The 21,198-nt window shown below is 44.3% G+C and overlaps 1 protein-coding gene across 1 annotated transcript in view; it reads left to right on the top strand.

Annotated features, from left to right (window-relative positions):
* Window positions 1-750: 750 nt before the first annotated feature.
* Window positions 751-21,198, top strand: part of pola1 (polymerase (DNA directed), alpha 1) — a 94,462-nt gene continuing 74,014 nt past the window's right edge. The window contains exons 1-18 of the mRNA XM_038973235.1: window positions 751-892; window positions 1,766-1,884; window positions 2,045-2,141; window positions 2,225-2,305; window positions 2,383-2,498; window positions 2,677-2,739; window positions 3,059-3,157; window positions 3,281-3,422; window positions 11,598-11,757; window positions 12,807-12,973; window positions 13,185-13,297; window positions 13,524-13,637; window positions 14,603-14,677; window positions 14,771-14,909; window positions 15,032-15,186; window positions 17,273-17,357; window positions 17,479-17,540; window positions 17,709-17,798. Coding sequence (XP_038829163.1) covers window positions 844-892; window positions 1,766-1,884; window positions 2,045-2,141; window positions 2,225-2,305; window positions 2,383-2,498; window positions 2,677-2,739; window positions 3,059-3,157; window positions 3,281-3,422; window positions 11,598-11,757; window positions 12,807-12,973; window positions 13,185-13,297; window positions 13,524-13,637; window positions 14,603-14,677; window positions 14,771-14,909; window positions 15,032-15,186; window positions 17,273-17,357; window positions 17,479-17,540; window positions 17,709-17,798 — 1,926 coding nt within the window. The 5' untranslated portion in view covers window positions 751-843. The remainder of the gene's footprint in view (window positions 893-1,765; window positions 1,885-2,044; window positions 2,142-2,224; window positions 2,306-2,382; window positions 2,499-2,676; window positions 2,740-3,058; window positions 3,158-3,280; window positions 3,423-11,597; window positions 11,758-12,806; window positions 12,974-13,184; window positions 13,298-13,523; window positions 13,638-14,602; window positions 14,678-14,770; window positions 14,910-15,031; window positions 15,187-17,272; window positions 17,358-17,478; window positions 17,541-17,708; window positions 17,799-21,198) is intronic.

The following is a 21,198-nucleotide window of genomic DNA, read 5'->3' as shown; positions in this document are numbered from 1 at the left end:
ACATTCATTGGTGTAAAGTACTTAAGTAAACATACTTTAAAGTACTACTTAAGTCATTTCTAGGGGTATCTGTACCTTACATTGCTATTTATATTTTTGCCAACTTTTACTTCACTACATTCTATTATGTACTTTTTACTCCATACATTTTTCATGACACCCAAAAGTACTCGTTACATTTTGACAGAACAATGGTACAATTCACTCACTTATCAAGAGCACATCCCTGGTCATCCCTACTGCCTCTGAACTGGCGGACTCACGAAACACTTTGTTTGTAAATTATGTTGGAGAGTGCCCCTGGCTATCTATTTTATAAATTTGTGCCGTCTGGTTTGCTTAATATAAGGAATTTGAAATGATTTCTACTTTTGATACTTAAGTATATTTTGGCAATTCTATTTATTTTTGATATTTAAAAGCAAACACTTTTAGACTTTTACTCAAGTAGTATTTTACTGGTTGACGTTCACTTTTACTTGAGTCATTTTCTATTAAGGTATCTTTACTTTTACTCAAGTATGACAATTGAGAACTTTTCCCACCATTGCTTATAGTCCCGACCCCAGCCCAGACTAATAACGTGATGAAGACATTGCAAACATTACTGTAGGCTACATGGACTATGAAACAACATCGCCATCAAGCGGACACAACCACATTTCCATGCCAAGAATCGAAACTCCGGCGATATTCTGATTGGCTAATTTCTTTTTGCGTCATTTCCTGCATATGACTTTCAACGGGAAGGAGCTTTGGCGCGAAATCTTCTGTTGTGTTGAACTGTGAAGCTAGCTACCAAAAGAGAGCTGAAGGTTATCAATACATTTGGAATAAATAGCAATGTCTCCGGTTTCTAAGCCAGAGAAGGACGTGGACAACCCGGACGGCGGTGAGTCTGACCGGAATATAACTGCAAACAAGCTAGCTAGATAAACTAACTATCGCGCGCTAACAAAGCAAGCAACTAACGTTAATAGAATGACTGAATGTAGCTAGCTACGTGCCATTAAATTAACACCGAATGTTCATAAATTGCATAATTACCCACAGTTAACTGGCCATTTAGCTACTGTGATGTTGACATTTCATACTTTAAGACATACTCCGCTAGTACTTTGGCGACTTAAAGTATTTTTTAAACCTCCCGCTTTGGGCTAAACGTGTCTCTGTAGTTCATACATGTATAATATATGCGCGGAACTACTGTTTTACCTCAATTAGCCACGAAATCCCTAGTTTGAGAGGAACTTTCCTTGGAGCTGTGTTGGACGCCATTTTCCCTTAATTCCCCACCCAGGTCAGCCCGTCCTCAGCAATTAAGAGTTCTAGCCAATGAGCTTCAGCCCCTCGCGTTTGACATCTAGCAATAGGCCTACCCAGAGTAATCCAATGAGGTTGCAGAGCGGTCCCAACAGCTCAGTGGAAACAGCAGAGAGAGCGCAATGATGTGGTGTTCTTACTTTATCTGCAAATATGTGAAGTAGTACACCATTTTCAGCGACCACTCCTGAGTGCTACTTTCTACTGGCAAAAATATATACAACAGTACTAGAGAATCTCTTTCTTTAAAAGCTGTCAGTCGCTTGCCTGAAATGCCTGTAGGAGATCAAGGAGAACAACTGGGTTTTAAACTCTCTTCTTTCTCTTTTTCTGCTTTCTCTCTCCCCCTTTCTTCCCCCAATTTTTATGCTCCCTCCATCTCAATCTCTCCCCTCACTCCATCTCTCTCACCCCTCACTCTCTTCCTGTTTTCTCTTTCCAGAGAATGACTGCGGCCTGGCAGTGGGTCGCTCCAGGAGGGAGAAGAAGGAGAAGACAGGGAGGAAGTCAGCTCTGGAACAGCTCAAGAGAGCCAAGAAGGGAGAGAAAGTCAAATATGAGGTGAGAGTTGTGTGTGTGTTGTCCAAGTCCTGATCTTACAGAGGTGTGTTTGTGTCCGCCCCTTTTAATCTGTGTGTTAAGTGAACAAGTTGTATAGTGTGGATGTTATAGCCAAGCCTTGTTTTAACTTGTGTGTTGAATCTGTGTGTGCTGTGTGTAGGTGGAGGATTTGACCAGTGTTTATGAGGAAGTGGACGAAGAGCAGTACTCTCGGATGGTGAGAGAAAGGCAGGATGATGACTGGATCATTGATGATGGTGAGTTGGTCTGAAATACTTTCAGAACCTTTCTGCTTCTCAGTCCCAAGTTATAGCAAGTTCTCTCTCTCTCTCTCTCTCAGATGGCACAGGGTATGTGGAGGATGGGAGAGAAATCTTTGATGAGGATTTGGCGGATGATGTGTTAGAGAAATGTGCCAAAGGTAGGAACCCTTTGTGTGTCTGTGTGAAAACAAGCCTGTGTGTGTCTCCAGCCTAATTATTGTTTGTTTGTGTGTAGGTAAAGCGGGCGCTAAGGGAGCAGACTCTAAGAATAACATTAAGAAGGCAGCGGTGGCCAAACCCAACAGCATCAAAAATCTCTTCATGAACAGCAACGTCAAGAAACCTGCTGAGGTGAGTGTTTGTATTTGTGCACCTGTTTATCAAGAGTCGCTTCACTAATCATGGCTGTGTGTTTCTCACCCTCTGTGACCCTATACATGCAATCCAAAACACTCAATAGTTAGTGTTCTAGTCCATTTGTTTTTATTTTGTAATTGAACCAGGATTGTGTGTTTTGTGTCTCTTACAGAAAGATGTGGACCTGTCCAAAGATGACCTACTAGGGGACATTCTACAGGACCTGCACTCTGAGGTCAGTCTCTCCTGTCCTGTCAACCTCCACACCTTCTCACAGCGGTGAAAAAATAGTGCATGTCGGCTCACTCACACATGAAGTTTACTCCACGATTGGTTCAACAACGCTTCAGCCTTAATGTTTTTTTGTCAGGTTGCTGTGTATGGTTTAGTCCAGCTCCTGTAATTCCCCTCTCTTAAACCAAATTCAGCTAGATTATTTGGGAGATGCTTAGATTTCAGCTTGTTGTTTGATTCTTTTTCACTAAAACATGAACTCACTGGGGGAGAATACGCTATCAGTGTGTCTGAGTGTCTCCATCTGCCCCCTCTTTCAGAGGCCGTCTCCCCTGACTCCTCCGGTCGTCACTCTGAAGAAGAAGAAGGCCCTCAGAACTACCATGAACCCCTTCTCCATCAAAACCCAACCCCCTAAGGTACACTTCTTCTCTCTCTCTCCATTGATCCCTGCCCCCTCTTATATTCCATTAAGGCCAAACGTTACTGAGTACACCCCTGGTCTTCTTCCTGTTGTAATGTGTCACTTGTCTCCATCGCAGGAGTCTCCCTCTGCCCAGGGTTCAAAGGTGAAACACCCTCCTCCTGGTGAGCTGACTCCCCGGGTGCCCTCCCGCCTCCCCACCTCCAGGCCCTCTGTCCTCGTGGAGAAGAAGAGGGTGAAGGTGGAAGAAATTGAGGAGGGTAAGAAATCAGACTAGGAGTTAATCTAGCACTCGCTGGGCTGGTTTCCTGGACCCAGATTAAGCCTAGTTCTAGACTAAAAATATAAATTGAAAGTGCTTTTTAATCAAATCAAGTTTATTTTATATAGCCCTTCGTACATCAGCTAATATCTCGAAGTGCTGTACAGAAACCCAGCCTAAAACCCCAAACAGCAAGCAATGCAGGTGTAGAAGCACGGTGGCTAGGAAAAACTCCCTAGACAGGCCAAAACCTAGGAAGAAACCTAGAGAGGAACCAGGCTATGAGGGGTGGCCAGCCCTCTTCTGGCTGTGCCGGGTGGAGATTATAACAGAACATGGCCAAGATGTTCATAAGTGACAAGCATGGTCAAATAATAATCAGGAATAAATGTCAGTTGGCTTTTCATAGCCGATCATTAAGAGTTGAAAACAGCAGGTCTGGGACAGGTAGGGGTTCCATAACTGCAGGCAGAACAGTTGAAACTGGAACAGCAGCAAGGCCAGGTGGACTGGGGACAGCAAGGAGTCATCATGCCAGGTCGTCCTGAGGCATGGTCCTAGGGCTCAGGTTCTCCGAGAGAGAGAAAGAAAGAGAGAAGGAGAGAATTAGAGAGAGCATAATTAAATTCACACAGGACACTGGATAAGACAGGAGAAGTACTCCAGATATAACCAACTGACCCTAGCCCCCCGACACATAAACTACTGCAGCATAAATACTGGAGGCTGAGACAGGAGGGGTCAGGAGACACTGTGGCCCCATCTGATGATACCCCCGGACAGGGCCAAACAGGAAGGATATAACCCCACCCACTTTGCCAAAGCACAGCCCCCGCACCACTAGAGGGATATCTTCAACCACCAACTTACAATCCTGAGACAAGGCCGAGTATAGCCCACAAAGATCTCCACCACAGCACAAACCAAGGGGGGGCGCCAACCCAGACAGGAAGATCACGTCAGTAACTCAACCCACTCAAGTGACGCTTTTTAATCTAGCATTAGGCTTTAAGCGGAAATCAAATTATATTTTATTTGTCACATGTGCCGAATACAACAGGTGTAGACCTTTCCGTGAAATGCTTACTTACAAGCCCTTAACCAACAATGCAGTTTAAGAAATAAAGTTGAGAAAATATTTACTAAATAAAATAGGTGGTGGTTGTCAATGTAAATAGTCCGGGTGGCCATTTGCTTAATTGTTCAGCAGTCTTATGACTTGGGTGTAGTAGCTGTTAAGAAGTCTTTTGGACCTAGACTTGGCGCTCCGGTACCGCTTTCCGTGCGGTAACAGAGAGAACAGTCTATGACTTGGGTGATTGGAGTCTGACAATTTTTTGGGCCTTCCTCTGACACCGCCTCGTATATAGATCCTTCGATTGTTGAAGCTTGGCCCCAGTGACGTACTAGGCTGTACGCAGTACCCTCTGTAGGGCCTTACGGTCGGTCGTATGATGAGCAGTTGCCATACCAGGCGGTGATGCAACCGGTCAGGATGCTCTCGATGGTGCAGCTGTAGAACTGTTGAGGATCTGGGGACCCATGCCAAATCTTTTCAGTCTCCTGATGGGTAATGATAGTTTGTTGGTGACGTGGACACCAAGGAACTTGAAACTCTCGATGTGAATGGGGGTGTGTTCGTGTTCCCTCCTTTTCCTGATCTCCTCCTGTGTCTTGTTCACGTTGAGCTAGAGGTTGATGTCCTGGCACCACACTGCCAGGTCTGTGATCTCCTCCCTATAGGCTGTCTCATCGTTGTCGGTGATCAGGCCTACCACTGTTGTCATCAGTAAACTTAATGATGGTGTTGGCATCGTGCTTGACCGTGCAGTCGTGGGCGAATAGGGAGTACATGAGGGGACTAAGCACGCACCACTGAGGGGTCCGCGTGTTGAGGATCAGCATGGCAGATGTGTTGTTGCCTACCCTTATCACCTGGGGACGGCCCGCCAGGATCCAGTTGCAGAGGGAGGTGTTTAGCCCCAGGGTCCTTAACTTAGTGATGAGCTTTGCGGGCACTATGGTGTTGAACGCTGAGCTGTAGTCAATGAACAGCATTCTCACGTAGGTGTTCCTTTTGTTCAGGTGGGAAAGGGCAGTGTGGAGTGTGATTTGAGATTGTGTCATCTGTGGATATGTTGGGGCGGTATTGGAGGGGGTCTAGGGTTTCTGGGATGATGGTGTTCTGAGCCATGACCAGCCTTTCAAAGCACTTCATGTCTAACGACGTGTGTGCTACGGGGCGGTAGTCATTTAGGCAGGTTACCTTCGCTTTCTTGGCTTTCTACAGCTCCGTTAAAAAAATGCAGAACTAAGAACAGATATAGCCCTTGGTTCACTCCAGACCTGACTGCCCTCGACCAGCACAAAAACATCCTGTGGCGAACTGCAATAGCATCGAAGAGCCCCCGCGATATGCAACTGTTCAGGGAAGTCAGGAACCAATACACGCAGTCAGTCAGGAAAGCAAAGGCTAGCTTTTTCAAGCAGAAATCCGCATCCTGTAGCTCTAACTCCAAAAAGTTCTGGGATACTGTAAAGTCCATGGAGAACAAGAGCACCTCCTCCCAGCTGCCCACTGCACTGAGGCTAGGCAACACGGTCACCACCGATAAATCCGTGATAATCGAAAACTTCAACAAGCATTTCTCAACGGCTGGCCATGCCTTCCTCCTGGCGACTCCAACCTTGGACAACAGCCCCGCCCCCCCCGCTGCTACTCGCCCAAGCCTCCCCAGCTTCTCCTTTACCCAAATCCAGATAGCAGATGTTCTGAAAGAGCTGCAAAACCTGGACCCATACAAATCAGCTGGGCTTGACAATCTGGACCCCCTATTTCTGAAACTGTCCGCCGCCATTGTCGCACCCCCTATTACCAGCCTGTTCAACCTCTCCTTCGTATCATCTGAGATCCCCAAGGATTGGAAAGCTGCCGCGGTCATCCCCCTCTTCAAAGGGGGAGACACCCTGGACCCAAACTGTTACAGACCTATATCCATCCTGCCCTGCCTATCTAAGGTCTTCGAAAGCCAAGTCAACAAACAGATCACTGACCATCTCGAATCCCACCGTACCTTCTCCGCTGTGCAATCCGGTTTCCGAGCCGGTCACGGGTGCACCTCAGCCACGCTCAAGGTACTAAACGATATCATAACCGCCATCGATAAAAGACAGTACTGTGCAGCCGTCTTCATCGACCTGGCCAAGGCTTTCGACTCTGTCAATCACCATATTCTTATCGGCAGACTCAGTAGCCTCGGTTTTTCTAATGACTGCCTTGCCTGGTTCACCAACTACTTCTCAGACAGAGTTCAGTGTGTCAAATCGGAGGGCATGCTGTCCGGTCCTCTGGCAGTCTCTATGGGGGTACCTCAGGGTTCAATTCTCGGGCCGACTCTTTTCTCTGTATATATCAATGATGTTGCTCTTGCTGCGGGCGATTCCCTGATCCACCTCTACGCAGACGACACCATTCTGTATACTTCTGGCCCTTCCTTGGACACTGTGCTATCTAACCTCCAAACGAGCTTCAATGCCATACAACACTCCTTCCGTGGCCTCCAACTGCTCTTAAACGCTAGTAAAACCAAATGCATGCTTTTCAACCGTTCGCTGCCTGCACCCGCACGCCCGACTAGCATCACCACCCTGGACGGTTCCGACCTAGAATATGTGGACATCTATAAATACCTAGGTGTCTGGCTAGACTGTAAACTCTCCTTCCAGACTCATATCAAACATCTCCAATCCAAAATCAAATCTAGATTCGGCTTTCTATTTCGCAACAAAGCCTCCTTCACTCACGCCGCCAAACTTACCCTAGTAAAACTGACTATCCTACCGATCCTCGACTTCGGCGATGTCATCTACAAAATAGCTTCCAATACTCTACTCAGCAAACTGGATGCAGTTTATCACAGTGCCATCCGTTTTGTTACTAAAGCACCTTATACGACCCACCACTGCGACCTGTATGCCCTAGTCGGCTGGCCCTCGCTACATGTTCGTCGTCAGACCCACTGGCTCCAGGTCATCTACAAGGCTATGCTAGGTAAAGTGCTGCCTTATCTCAGTTCACTGGTCACGATGGCTACACCCACCCGTAGCACGCGCTCCAGCAGGTGTATCTCACTGATCATCCCTAAAGCCAAAACCTCATTTGGACGCCTTTCCTTCCAGTTCTCTGCTGCCTGCGACTGGAACGAATTGCAAAAATCTCTGAAGTTGGAGACTTATCTCCCTCAACAACCCCTCAACAACTTTAAACATCTGCTATCCGAGCAGCTAACCGATCGCTGCAGCTGTACATAGTCCATCGGTATATAGCCCACCCAATTTACCTACCTCACCCCGTCATACTGCTTTTATTTATTTACTTTTCTGCTCTTTTGCACGCCAGTATCTCTACTTGCACATGATCATCTGATGATTTATCACTCCAGTGTTAATCTGCTAAATTGTAATTATTCGATTTATTGCCTACCTCCTCATGCCTTTTGCACACATTGTATATAGATTCTCTTTTTTCTACCATGTTATTGACTTGTTTATTGTTTACTCCATGTGTAACTCTGTGTTGTTGTCTGTTCACACTGCTATGCTTTATCTTGGCCAGGTCGCAGTTGCAAATGAGAATTTGTTCTCAACTAGCCTACCTGGTTAAATAAAGGTAAAATAAAAAAAACAGGGACTATGGAGGTCTGCTTGAAATATGTAGGTATTCCAGACTCGGTCAGGGAGAGGTTGAAATTGTCAGTGAAGTCACTTGCCAGTTGGTCTGCCCGTGCTCTGAGTACACGTCCTGGTAATCTGTCTGGCCCTGCAGCCTTGTGAATGTTGACCTGTTTAAAGGTCTTGCTCACATCGGTTATGGAGAGCTTGATCACACAGTTGTCCGGAACAGCTGGTCCTCCCATGCATGCTTCAGTGTTGCTTGCCTCGAAGCGAGTATAAAAGGCATTTCGCTCGTCTGGTAGGCTCACGTCACTGGGCAGCTCGCAGCTGGGTTTCCCTTTAGTCCGTAATAGTTTTTAAGCCCTGCCACATTTGACGAGCGTCGGAGCCGGTGTAGTAGGAGTCAATCTTAGTCCTGCATTGATGCTTTGCCTGTTTGATGGTTCGTCTGAGGGCATAGCGTGTTTAAAAAAACTGAATAGTGTCCCACTCCTTGAAAGCGGCAGCTCTAGCCTTTAGCTCGATGCGTATGTTGCCTGTAATCCATGGCTTCTGGTTGGGATATGTACGTACGGTCACTGTGGGGACAACGTCGTTGATGCACTTATTGATGAAGCCTGTGACTGAGGTGGTGTACTCCTCAATGCCATTGGATGAATCCCCGAACATATTCCAGTCTGTGTTAGCAAAACAGTCCTGTAGTGTAGCATCCGTGTCATCTGACCACTTCCGTATTGAGCAAGTCACTGGTACTTCCTGCTTTAGTTTTTGATTGTAAGCAGGAATCAGGAGGATAGAATTATGGTCAGATTTTCCAAATGGGGGGCAAGGGAGCATTTTCTTGTTTGCTTATGGCCTTATAGAGTAGGTTGAGTGCGGTCTTAGTGCCAGCGTCGGTCTGTGGTGGTAAATAGACGGCTACAAATAATGTAGATGAGAACTCTCTTGGTAGATAGTGTGGTCTACAGCTTATCATGAAGTACTCTCTCTCAGGCGAGTAATACCTAGAGACTTCCTTTATATTAGGCATCGCACACCAGCTGTTATTCACAAATAGACACACACCCCCACCCCTTGTCTTACCAGACGTAGTTGATCTGTCCTGCCCATGCACGGAAAACCCAGCTAACTGTTTATTATCCGTGTCGTCGTTCAGCCACGACTCTGTGAAACATAAGATATTACATGTCTTGTTGGTAGGATACTCTCGAACGGAGATCATCCAGTTTATTCTCCAGTGATTGCATGTTGGCCAATAGAATGGATGGTAGAGGTGGATTGACCACTCGCCAACAAATTCTCACAAGGCACCTCGATCTCCGCCCCCTGTAGACAACATTTGGTGGATGCAGATGCTTCTGAAGCTTAGAGAAATTAGTTGGCGTGTGGGATGAGTCTGACTTTCAGGAAATGTCAGTTAAAGATAAGTACACTGAATTAAGACTACCAAAAGCCTATTTAGACCCAATCACCGTCCCTTCAAAGTAAGTTACTAAATGTAGTCCAGTTTGTAACATTCTCTTTGAAATGGCCTTTGAAATTATGTAATTCAATGTAGTTAGCTTTGAAATGTTTGTATGTCCATTTTAAAGTGGTAAAAATTCATAACGTTGACAGTAGTATGGTAAACTAAAGTTTAAAATGAAATACTAATGTTAATGTACCAAAAATTGATAGGTAGATGCAAAACATTTGATGACTGTATTAAGACCGGGCACCCCAGGCTGAAATTGCATTTTTGCATGTCAGTGAAATTTTCAAGAAGCAATGTGTCGCTTGCCACATCATGATGCATCTTTGATGTGGCATGTGACACATTTTTGCTTCTTGAAAGTCCAATATCTTGAACACTTCACTGCTGACATGCAAAACATTTGGGACTGTATTAACAGTTTTCTAAGCAAGTAACTCCTAAAATATAGTTTGTGTTTTTCCTTCAATCTCTTTGGTAAACCAGCTCTCGGCTAACCCTTTCAGTGTTTCCCCTATATTCTGCTAAATCGTGGATGCTACTCCAAAAGATATGATGTAAAAACATTTTCAGTGTAAACTTAAACGACTAAAACCCAGATATAAAGTATGTAGAGAAGATAATGGAGCTATATATTTTTAAATAATATCACATTTGAGAACTAACAACCATCAGAATAAAAACTAGACAGTCAGGAAAAATCGCAAAAAAAAAAAAGTGGCATTGACGTGTAAGACAGCGTGTTCCAGTTCCCGCCAATATTCAGCAACTTCGCACAGCCATTGAAGAGGAGTGGGACAACATTCCACGGGCAACAATCAACTGTCTGATCAACTCTATACGAAGGAGATGTTGCGCTGCGTGAGTCAAATGGTAATCAATCAAATTTATTTATAAAGCCCTTTTTTACATCAGCCGATGTCACAAAGTGCTGTACAGAAACCCAGCCTAAAACCCCAAACAGCAAGCAAAGCCAGGTGGCTAGGAAAAACTCAGTAGAAAGGCAGGAACCTAGGAAGAAACCTAGAGGAACCAGGCTCTGAGGGGTGGCCAGTCCTATTCTGGCTGTGCCGGGTTGAGATTATAACAGTACATGGCCAAGATGTTCAAAAGTTCATAGATGACCAGCAGGGTCAAATAATAATAATAATAATAATCACAATGGTTGTAGAGGGTGCAACAGCTCAGCACCTCAGTAGTAATTGTCAGTTGGCTTTTCATAGTCGAGCATTCAGAGTTAGAGATAGCAGGTGCAGTAGAGAGTGATCACACCAGATACTGACTTGTTTTCTGATCCACGCCCCTACTTGAATTTTTGTATTTTTTATGTGACCAACCAATGCGTGTCTGTATTCCCAGTTGTGTGAAATCCATAGATTAGGGCCTGATTCATTTATTTAAATTGAGGGATTTCCTTATAAAATCTTTAAAATTGTTGCATGTTGTGTTTATTTTTGTACAGTATAATTATATTAAAAAGCAGCCTTTTTTGTATGAATGGTGTGGGCGTAACCCTACAACAGAATATTGATATGAGTATACCGCTTATTGGCCAGCTCATCCTCTTCTAGACCGCAGATTTGCCAGCTCATCCTCCTCAGGAATTCTGTAAGGAAATAGCAAGTATTGAGATGGTCTGTTTAAGATACAAGTTTGTGGGGTTTTTAAGTGCTTTTTATTTTTTTTCTCCCAATTTATGCATTGGCCACATACGGGTATAGGACAAAAACATTATTTGGGTTTGAGTTAACAGAATGTTAACTTTTAAAAGGGAAATTTTCACTGGACAGTTAATTTAAAACTGCACATTTTCTCTACGCCCCATGGCCAAATGTGTAGAATTGTGGGAAATTAGCTTTAAAACAGCCTAATTGTTTCCACAGCCAAGAGGAGGGCCTCTAAAATGTTCAGTCGGAGAGTGCACCATTGGCCACACCAACGATCCAAGGGGAATCACTGCCTTTTCCCCAATGGCTGTCAGTCTGTCATCTCTCAATCAATCTCTCTCTCCCTTCCCCTCTCTCCCAGAGGACAACTCTTTGCAGTTTGACGGGGTGGACTTTGACGAACCCATGGAGGTGGGGCTTGATCGGGAAAAGGAGGGGCCTGTAAATGAAGAGGAGGAGCCAGAGACCAAACCAGCTGTTAAAGTGGAACCCAAAGCAGAACCACAGGACCTGGTCCTACTGTGAGTGTGTGTCTGCTTGCTTGTCTTCTGTTAGTGGTTCTACCATAGACTTTGCTAGACATGGCATCATTGTATCTGTCCCAATATGGTGTCTGTGAGAGCACAGGCAGTGCCATTGAGGCCATCTCCATTTTGAAGTAGTCAATTTTCTTCTCCTACTTTATGAGTTGGCAAACAAACTGAAAGGCTGCATACTGTTTGAACAGGTAAAAGTCATCGTTGGTGATTTACTGCCACCTGCATTTATGGAATGTTTGCTTACGTATAATTAATGGGCTGATCCCTCATGGTGAATTGAGTAGGAATTATGTGGTCCTTCCTTAACCCATATGAAGTCCCACCAAGTTGACTACTTCAGAAATGGTGAAAGTCCACAGTGGTGCTGCCAATGCTGAAATAGGCTTTTGGGCACTAGTCTTCTATCTCTATGGGTTATACTTTGAGTCAAGGCCAAATAACTTTGTGTGTGTGTGTTTACATCAGTGGTGGAAAAAGTACTCAATTGTCATACTTGAGTCATTTTCTATTAAGGTATCTTTACTTTTACTCAAGTAAAAGTGAGTCAACCAGTGAAATACTACTTGAGTAAAAGTATTTGGTTTTAAATATACTTAAGTATCAAAAGTAAATGTAATTTCTAAAATATGTAAAAGTATAAATCATTTCAAAATCCTTATATTAGGAAAACCAGACTTTCTTTTATATTATGGATAGTCAGGGGAACACTCCAACACTCAGACGTAATTGACCAATGAAGCATTTGTGTTTAGTGAGTCCGCCAGATCAGAGGCAGTAGGGATGACCATTTTCCTGTCCTGTTAAGCATTCAAAAAGTAACGAGTACTTTTGGGTATCAGGGGAAATGTATGGAGTAAAAAGTACATTATTTTCTTTAGGAATGTAGTGGAGTAAAAGTTGTCAAATAGTAAAGTACATATGCCCCAAAAAACTACTTAAGTAGTACTTTCAAGTATTTTTAGTACCACTGATTTACAGTAGGAACCATTGGATCATGAGAACCTTTTTAGCCCCTCTATCCTGTCCTCCAGGAGGGGCAAGCTGGGGGGGTCTTGGGATCAGGAGGAGGGGGACAGTGAGGCCCCCGTGGAGGTGCAAGTCGACCCCAGCCGTCTCCCGTTGGCCGAGGGGCCAGAGGGAGAGCTCATGTTCCGCTTCTATTGGCTGGATGCCTTCGAGGACCAATACAGCCAACCAGGTGAGTTCTTACCAAGCCCATGGACTAGAACAGCCAAACACGTGTGTTCTTACTTAACCCATAGACTATTACAGCCAACCGAGTTCATATTACCAATCAGATGTTCAGGAATCCTCACTAAAACAACCAAGAAAGTGAGCCCTTCCTAAACAAAATGTGGCTAAACATGTTAAGATGTGGTCATTTTATGGTTATGTAATGTGTTTTCTAGGTGTGGTGTACCTATTTGGTAAGGTGTGGATCGAGTCAGCCAAGGCCCACGTCAGCTGCTGTGTGTCAGTGAAGAACATCGAGAGGACCATGCACTTCCTGCCCCGCGAACGCGTGAGTCCTGTTTCCTGTCACATGATCATCTACTCCAGAATATCCACGTTTTCACACCATGTTAGACTACTATTGGAATCAACTGTGACCCAAACTGTCTCTGATGAGCTTTATTATGGAAGGTTGACGTTTCCACTTAATACTGTCTTGTGTGTTTTGTGATTGCTCTTCTGGTAGGTTGTGTGTTTTATAATGGGTCTCCTTATTGGTTGTGTGTTATTGACAGAAGTTGAACCCAAAGACAGGCGAGGAGACAGACACTCCGGTGGGGATGATGGACGTCTACCAGGAGGTCAATGACCTCTCTGAGAAGTTTAAGATCATGAAGTTCAAGTCCAAGGTCTGTGCCGTCTGCCCTAGGACCAGATAGAGAAAGATTAGACTTACAGAATGATGTCAGAGGGGTTGGGTTAAATGCAGAAGACACATTTCAGTTGAATGCATTCAGTTGTACAACTGACTACCGTAATTGCTGGACTATTAAGCGCACCTGAATATAAGCCGTACCCACTGAATTTTTTACAAATATGTATTTTGTACATAAATAAACCGCACATGTCTATAAGCCGCAAGTGCCTACCGGTACATTGAAACAAATGAACTTTACACAGCCTTTAAACGAAACACGGCTTGTAACAAAAATAAATAGGCTTTTAAACGAAACACGGCTTGTAACAAAAATAAATAGGCTTTAATGAAACACGGCTTGTAACAAAAATAAATAGCAGTAAACAGTAGCCTACCAAGAAAGTCAAACTTCATTGCGGTGGCGATTGTTATGGCTTTCAGTCGGATCTGCACAGTTCCAACGTCTTATCATCGACTCATTAAGGCTCCCGTGCAGCAACTCTATTTCCTTTTCCAACAGCCAGATCGATCGCCTTCAACTTGAAAGCTGCATCATATGCATTTCTCCGTGTCTTTGCCATGATGAGGGTGACAAAATGACTACCGTAATCAGAATGATGTCAAGTTTGAGCGCACTCGATTTACGTCACATTATGTGACGGTGCTCAGTTTTTTGGCGGCATGAATCTTGTGGGGGAAAAAAATATATACATAAATTAGCCGCGTCATTGTATAAAGCGCGAGGTTCATAGCGTGGGAAAAAAGTAGCAGCTTATAGTCCGGAAATTACGGTAGGTATCCCCCTTTCCCTTTCTTAGCAGAGACCAGGAATTAGCCTACACATGGGAACCAATGTTCATTTCATGACTTCCTGAGCATGTCTATTATAGACATGTTGACTGATTTGGTTGAATGATTAGTTGATAGACTGTCTGTGCTCTCTGTTTCCTTCTGTAGAAAGTGGAGAAGAGCTACGCCTTTGAGATCGCTGACGTCCCTACAGAGTCAGAGTACTTGGAAGTCAGATACTCTGTGAGTATTCTCGCTCACGCTCTCTCACCTCTCTCTCGCTCTCTTATACATATATATATATCTTATCCATTGTTATTGTATTTTTTTGTGCAGGCTGAGTATCCGTCTCTGCCCTCGGACCTCAAGGGGGCGACTTTCTCCAAGGTGTTTGGAACCAACACCTCCAGCATGGAACACTTCCTCCTCAGCAGGAAGATCAAAGGACCCTGCTGGCTGGACATCAAGACCCCACGTAAGACTACACACGTTCTGAGACACATAGAAGTTCACACGCACTCTCTCATAGTCACACACTCACACAAACAAGCAACACACACCTCTAACACTCTAACCCTCTCTCCTATCTCCCTGTAGAGTTGAGCAGCGTGCCTGTGAGCTGGTGTAAGGTGGAAGCAGTGGCGATGCGTAGTGACCTGGTCACCGTGGTCAAAGACCTGCCGCCTCCACCTCTCACTGTCATGTCCATCAGCCTGAAGACTGTACAGAACCCCAAGACACACCACAACGAGGTCTGTCTCTCTGTCATATGTTAAGATCAGGGGTTTTCAACCTTCTCTTGCCCAGGGACCCCCTCCCAGGCAAACCAGCGAGCCATAGACCCCCATCATACCTAAACGGGGGGGGGGGAATGTAACGTATTATCAGGTGAATGATAATGGCAAGGAGAAGTAATCAACATTTTAAAAATGAATAGATTTGGTAGATAGTTTTTCATTATTTTGACCCCTCCCACATTATAATTGGAAGAGGAAGTGTACACTCTAACATAGTCTTTTAGCTAGATAGGTAACTCCAAACACATTTTTGCAAAGAGCAGCTGTTTAGCTGGTAAACAAAGGTCAGACTTGTTGAATTTTTTTTATTTCTGACAGTCCAAGTCAAGAAAGCTTACTTGCTGCACTGGTAGCCTATTCTCCTACTGTCGGTATGTCATTAAAAATGTATTTATTCTGTTCTTGTTGTATATATATTTTTGCGGACCCCCTGCAGTACCTCAGGGCCGCCAACCCCCAGTTGAACACCCCTGGTTTAGATAGGTTAATGGCTGCACATCAAATCAAATCAAGTTTATTTTATATAGCCCTTCGTACATCAGCTAATATCTCGAAGTGCTGTACAGAAACCCAGCCTAAAACCCCAAACAGCAAGCAATGCAGGTGTAGAAGCACGGTGGCTAGGAAAAACTCCCTAGAAAGGATAGTCAGGGGATACAGTCCCCACATACAGTCCCCAACCTCAGCACTCTGGATGTGGCATCACAGCCGTTTTTAGTCTAGGTGGAACTAGCAAGTGGAACAAGTACCCTTTAACTAACCCATAGAATTAGAATTCCGAGAACACATTCCCATTCAGACACTAGAACAGATATTCCCATTCTATGGCATTGACATGGTCTGAGGAGACAATGTTCCCATTCTATGAGTTATATTGCTACACTCTCACTGTGAGTAATCTAGTAAATGACTAATTCTGTCATTCACTTGAACAATGGGCCCATCTCTTATCAACTCAATCAGCCCATAGATAGATAATGCACATTCCAATCAAAATGGATAGTGGATGTTATTGCATGTAGTGTAACACTTGTCTTAACAAGGTCACCTTTTTACTTTTCTTTTTATTGTAGGTAGGTAAATATGAAAGGATATGGCTTCAAATACGATAAGATACATTTTTATTTTTCAGATAGCAAATAATCCCTTTATTAGGATGCGACAACCCTGATGGTCTCCATTGGAATCCTGTTACGGCTAGTGTAGGGATGGTTTGTTATGGTAGAAACCGTATGTTACTGTAAACTTTATATGTTTTCGGTGATCTGATGGCCTGTTAGGTTAGCTTTGGTTAGATCCTCTCCGTGGCACCACAGCCGTTACCTCTGTGTTTGCATGTTATTGTTCACATTTTCCAGCCACTGAGCAGCAAAAGAGCTGAAAAGCCATGGTTACACATTAACCCTACATGTCTGGAGTTTTCTGAAACCATCCACCTTCTCTCTCTTTCCAGGGTTTGCACAAGGTGCTTAAAGTACTTCAATATGGCACTGTGAAATTCAAGTACTGGAATACCCTGAAAATCAGACATTTTCTCAAGTTGGTACTTGAAAAGTACTTGAATTAAATTGAGAGGAGAACAGATTATGAACAAATATGTTTATCAAAAATATTAGAAAAATGTATTGGTCTTGCAAATAAATTTCCAGGCAGACTACCGAGTTTTATTTCTTCATGTGTTTCGCGCCAGGTGAGCTCGCTCATTCCACCCACACTCGCACTCAGCCAGGCAGGTACAGAACTGAATGATTCTGCGCCACCTAACGTCACATTGAGCGCTAAAATGCTTGACAAATGTAGATTCAATCCTTCCTTTTGTGCGTATGGAAAATGTTGGATATTAGAATATTCGTGTTTAAGTCCTTAAATTTAACATGCCACTGTCTGTACGAACCCTGTTTCTCGCTCTCTCTCTCTCACTCTCTCTGTGTGGTGTGATTGCGTGTGATACTGACTCTGACTAATTAGACTTGGCTAAATAATTAGTGATGCAACTGGCCTGAACCTTACCTATTATTTCCTGCTTCTTGTCCATCCCTAGATTGTGTCCCTGGCTGCCCTGGTCCACCACAGGTTCCACCTGGACAAGGCCCCCCCTCAACCCCCCTACCAGACACACTTCTGTGGTGAGTTGGCGTCACAACCTGCAAGGGAGGGAGGGATGGGAAGAGAGAGGAAGGATGTTGTGGCTTTTTTCACTGTCTCAAATGTTTGCTGACTCAGTGTTCTGTCATTTGTGTGTTTTAGTGGTCAGTAAACCCAATGACTGTATCTTCCCCTATGACTTCATGGATGCCGTAAAGAAGAAGGTGAGTTATGACAGAATAACACCACACTGGTTTCTCTGAAATCCTGTCCGTTAGCAGGTGAACAGTCAGAGCCCTGTTCAAATACTTAAAAATGCGTCCCTCTCCTCCTTTGACTTGATCACTGACGCCCCCCCAACCCTCTCATTTCTCTCTCGCCCTCTCTGTCAGAATGGTAAGGTGGAGATAGCGGCCACTGAGAGAACTCTACTGGGATTCTTCCTGGCCAAGATGCACAAGCTTGACCCTGACATCGTGGTGGTGAGTAGGACGGGACATACCAGCTTCTTATGAGCTACATAGCAGAACCATAAAGATACAGACCAGCTTCATATGAGATACTTATGAGTGACGTAGTAAGCTAATTGAGAATATGCGCTGCATAGGAGCTACTTTGATATGTCATTTTCATACATTGCATTCGGAAAGTATTCAGACCCCTTGACTTTTTCAAAATGTTACGTTACAGCCTTATTCTAAAATTGATTAAATCGTTTTTTCCCCCCCTCATCAATCCACACACAATACCCCATAATGAGAAAGCAAAAACAAGTTTTGCAAAATTTATACAAAAATAAGACACGGACATTTCACATAAGAATTCAGACCCTTGACTCAGTACTTTGTTTTTTTATATATATTTTTTTTATTTAAATTTTTTATTTTACCCCCTTCTCCCCAATTTCGTGGTATCCAATTGTTAGTAGTTACTATCTTGTCTCATCGCTACAACTCCCGTACGGGCTCGTGAGAAAGCCATGGAGGGTACTATGGTGTTAAATGCTGAGCTGTAGTCGATGAACAGCATTCTTACATAAGTATTCCTCTTGTCCAGATGGGTTAGGGCAGTGTGATTGCGATTGTGTTGTCTGTGGACCTATTGGGGCGGTAAGCAAATTGGAGTGGGTCTAGGGTGTCAGGTAGGGTGGAGGTGATATGATCCTTGACTAGTCTCTCAAAGCACTTCATGATGACGGCAGTGAGTGCTATGGGGTGATAGTCGTTTAGCTCAGTTACCTTAGCTTTCTTGGGAACAGGAACAATGGTGGCCCTCTTGAAGCATGTGGGAACAGCAGACTGGGATAGGGATTGATTGAATATGTCCATAAACACACCAGCCAGCTGGTCTGCGCATGCTCTGAGGACACTGCTAGGGATGCCGTCTGGGCCGGCAGCCTTGCGAGGGATAACACATTTAAATGTTTTACTCACGTTGGCTGCGGTGAAAGAGAGCCCGCAGGTTTTGGTAGCGTGCCGTGTTGGTGGCACTGTATTGTTCTCAAAGCGAGCAAATAAGTTGTTTAGTTTGTCTGGGAGCAAGACATCGGGGTCCGCGACGGGGCTGGTTTTCTTTTTGTAGACCCTGCCACATACCTCATGTCTGAGCCGTTGAATTGCGACTCTACTTTGTCTCTATACTGACGCTTATCTTGTTTGATTGTCTTGCGGAGGGAATAGCTACACTGTTTGTTTGTATTCGGTCATGTTTCCGGTCGCCTTGCACTGATTAAAAGCAGGGGTTTGCGCTTTCAGTTTTGTGCGAATGCTGCCATCAATCCACGGTTTCTGGTTGCGGAAGGTTTTAATATTCGCCATGGATACAACATCACCGATGCACTTGCTAATAAACTCTCTCACCGAATCAGCGTATGCATCAATGTTGTTGTTCGACGCTATCCGGAACATATCCCAGTCCACGTGATCGACGCAATCTTGAAGCGTAGAATCAGATTGGTCGGACCAGCGTTGAACAGGCCTGACGGGCGTATCCGGTTTTAGTTTCTGTCTATCGGCTGGGAGCCACAAAATGGAGTCGTGGTCAGATTTGCTAAAAGGAGGGCGAGGGAGGGTTTTGTATGCGTCGCGGAAGTTAGAGTAACAATGACCCTGGATTTTGCCAGCTCGGGGTCGCGCATTTGATGTGCTGATAAAATTTAGGGAGCCTTGTTTTCAGATTAGCCTTGTTAAAATCCCCAGCTACAATAAATGCAGCCTCAGGATATGTGGTTTCCAGTTTACATAGAGTCCAATGAAGTTCTTTCAGGGCTGTCGAGGTGTCTGCTTGGGGGGGGGGGGGGGGGGGGGTATACACGACTGTGATTCTAATTGAAGAGAATTCTCTTGGTAGATCATGTGGTCGGCATTTGATTGTAAGGAATTCTAGGTCAGGTGAACAAAAGGACTTGACTTCCTGTATGTTGTTATGATCACACCACGACTCGTTAATCATAAGGCACACCCCCCCTTCTTCTTCTTACCCTTGGATTTAATAACTGGTTGACCATCCTTTGGCAGCAATAACTTCAACCGGGGCGGCAGGGTAGCCTAGTGGTTAGAGCGTTGGGCTAGTAACCGAAAGGTTGCAAGTTCAAATCCCCGAGCTGACAAGGTACAAATCTGTCGTTCTGCCCCTGAACAAGGCAGTTAACCCACTGTTCCTAGGCCGTCATTGAAAATAAGAGTTTGTTCTTAACTGACTTGCCTAGTTAAATAAAGGTTAAAAATGTAAGTCGCTCTGGATAAGAGCGTCTGCTAAATGACTTAAATGTAAATGTAATGTAAACCAAATGTTTTCCGTAGTTGCGGATCAGACCCGCACAGTCAGAAAGAATTTTGGACCTCTTTACAAAACTGTTTCAGTTCAGAAATATTCTTGGGATGTCTGGTGTGAACTGCTCTCTTGAGGTCATGCCACAGCATCTCAATCGGGTTGAGGTCAGGAGTCTGACTAGGCCTCTCCAGAAGGCGTATTTTCTTTTGTTGAAGCCATTCTGTTGTTGATTTACTTCTGTTTTGGGTCGTTGTCCTGTTGCATCACCCAACTTCTGTTGAGCTTCAATTGGGGGACAGATGGCCTAACATTCTCCTGCAAAATGTCTTGATAAACTTGGGAATTGATTTTTCCATCAATGATAGCAAGCTGTCCAGGCCCTGAGGCAGCAAAGCAGCCCCAAACCATGATGCTCCCTCCACCATGCTTTACAGTTGGGATGAGGTTTTGATGTTGGTGTGCTGTGCTGTGCCTTTTTTTTCTCCATACATAGTGTTGTGTGTTCCTTCCAAACAACTCAACTGTAGTTTCATCTGTCCACAGAATATTGTGCCAATAGCGCTGTGGAACATCCAGGTGCACTTTTGAAAACTTCAGATGTGCAGCAATGTTGTTGTTTTTTAGACAGCAGTGGCTTCTTCCGTGGAGTCCTCCCATGAACACCATTCTTGTTTAGTGTTTTACGTATCGTAGACTCGTCAACAGAGATGTTAGCATGTTCCAGAGATTTCAGTAAGTCTTTAGCTGACACTCAAGGATTCTTCTTAACCTCATTGAGCATTCTGCGCTGTACTCTTGCAGTCATCTTTGCAGGACGGCCACTCTTAGGGAGAATAGCAACAGTGTTGAACTTCTCTATTTTATAGACAATTGGTCTTAATGTGGACTGATGAACAGAGATACTTTTGTAACCCTTTCCAGCTTTATGCAAGTCAACCATTCTTAATCTTTGGTCTTCTGAGATCTCTTTTGTTCGAGGCATGGTTCACATCAGGCAATGCTTCTTGTGAATAGCAAACTCAAATTTTGTTAGTTTTTTTTTTATAGGGCAGGGCAGCTCTAACCAACATCTCTTATCTCGTCTCATTGATTGGACTCCAGGTGAGCTGA

Source organism: Salvelinus namaycush, chromosome 33 (genome assembly GCF_016432855.1).
Source record: "Salvelinus namaycush isolate Seneca chromosome 33, SaNama_1.0, whole genome shotgun sequence".
In the NCBI taxonomy this organism is placed as follows: Eukaryota; Metazoa; Chordata; class Actinopteri; order Salmoniformes; family Salmonidae; genus Salvelinus; species Salvelinus namaycush.
This window is presented reverse-complemented; position numbering and strand designations above follow the sequence as displayed.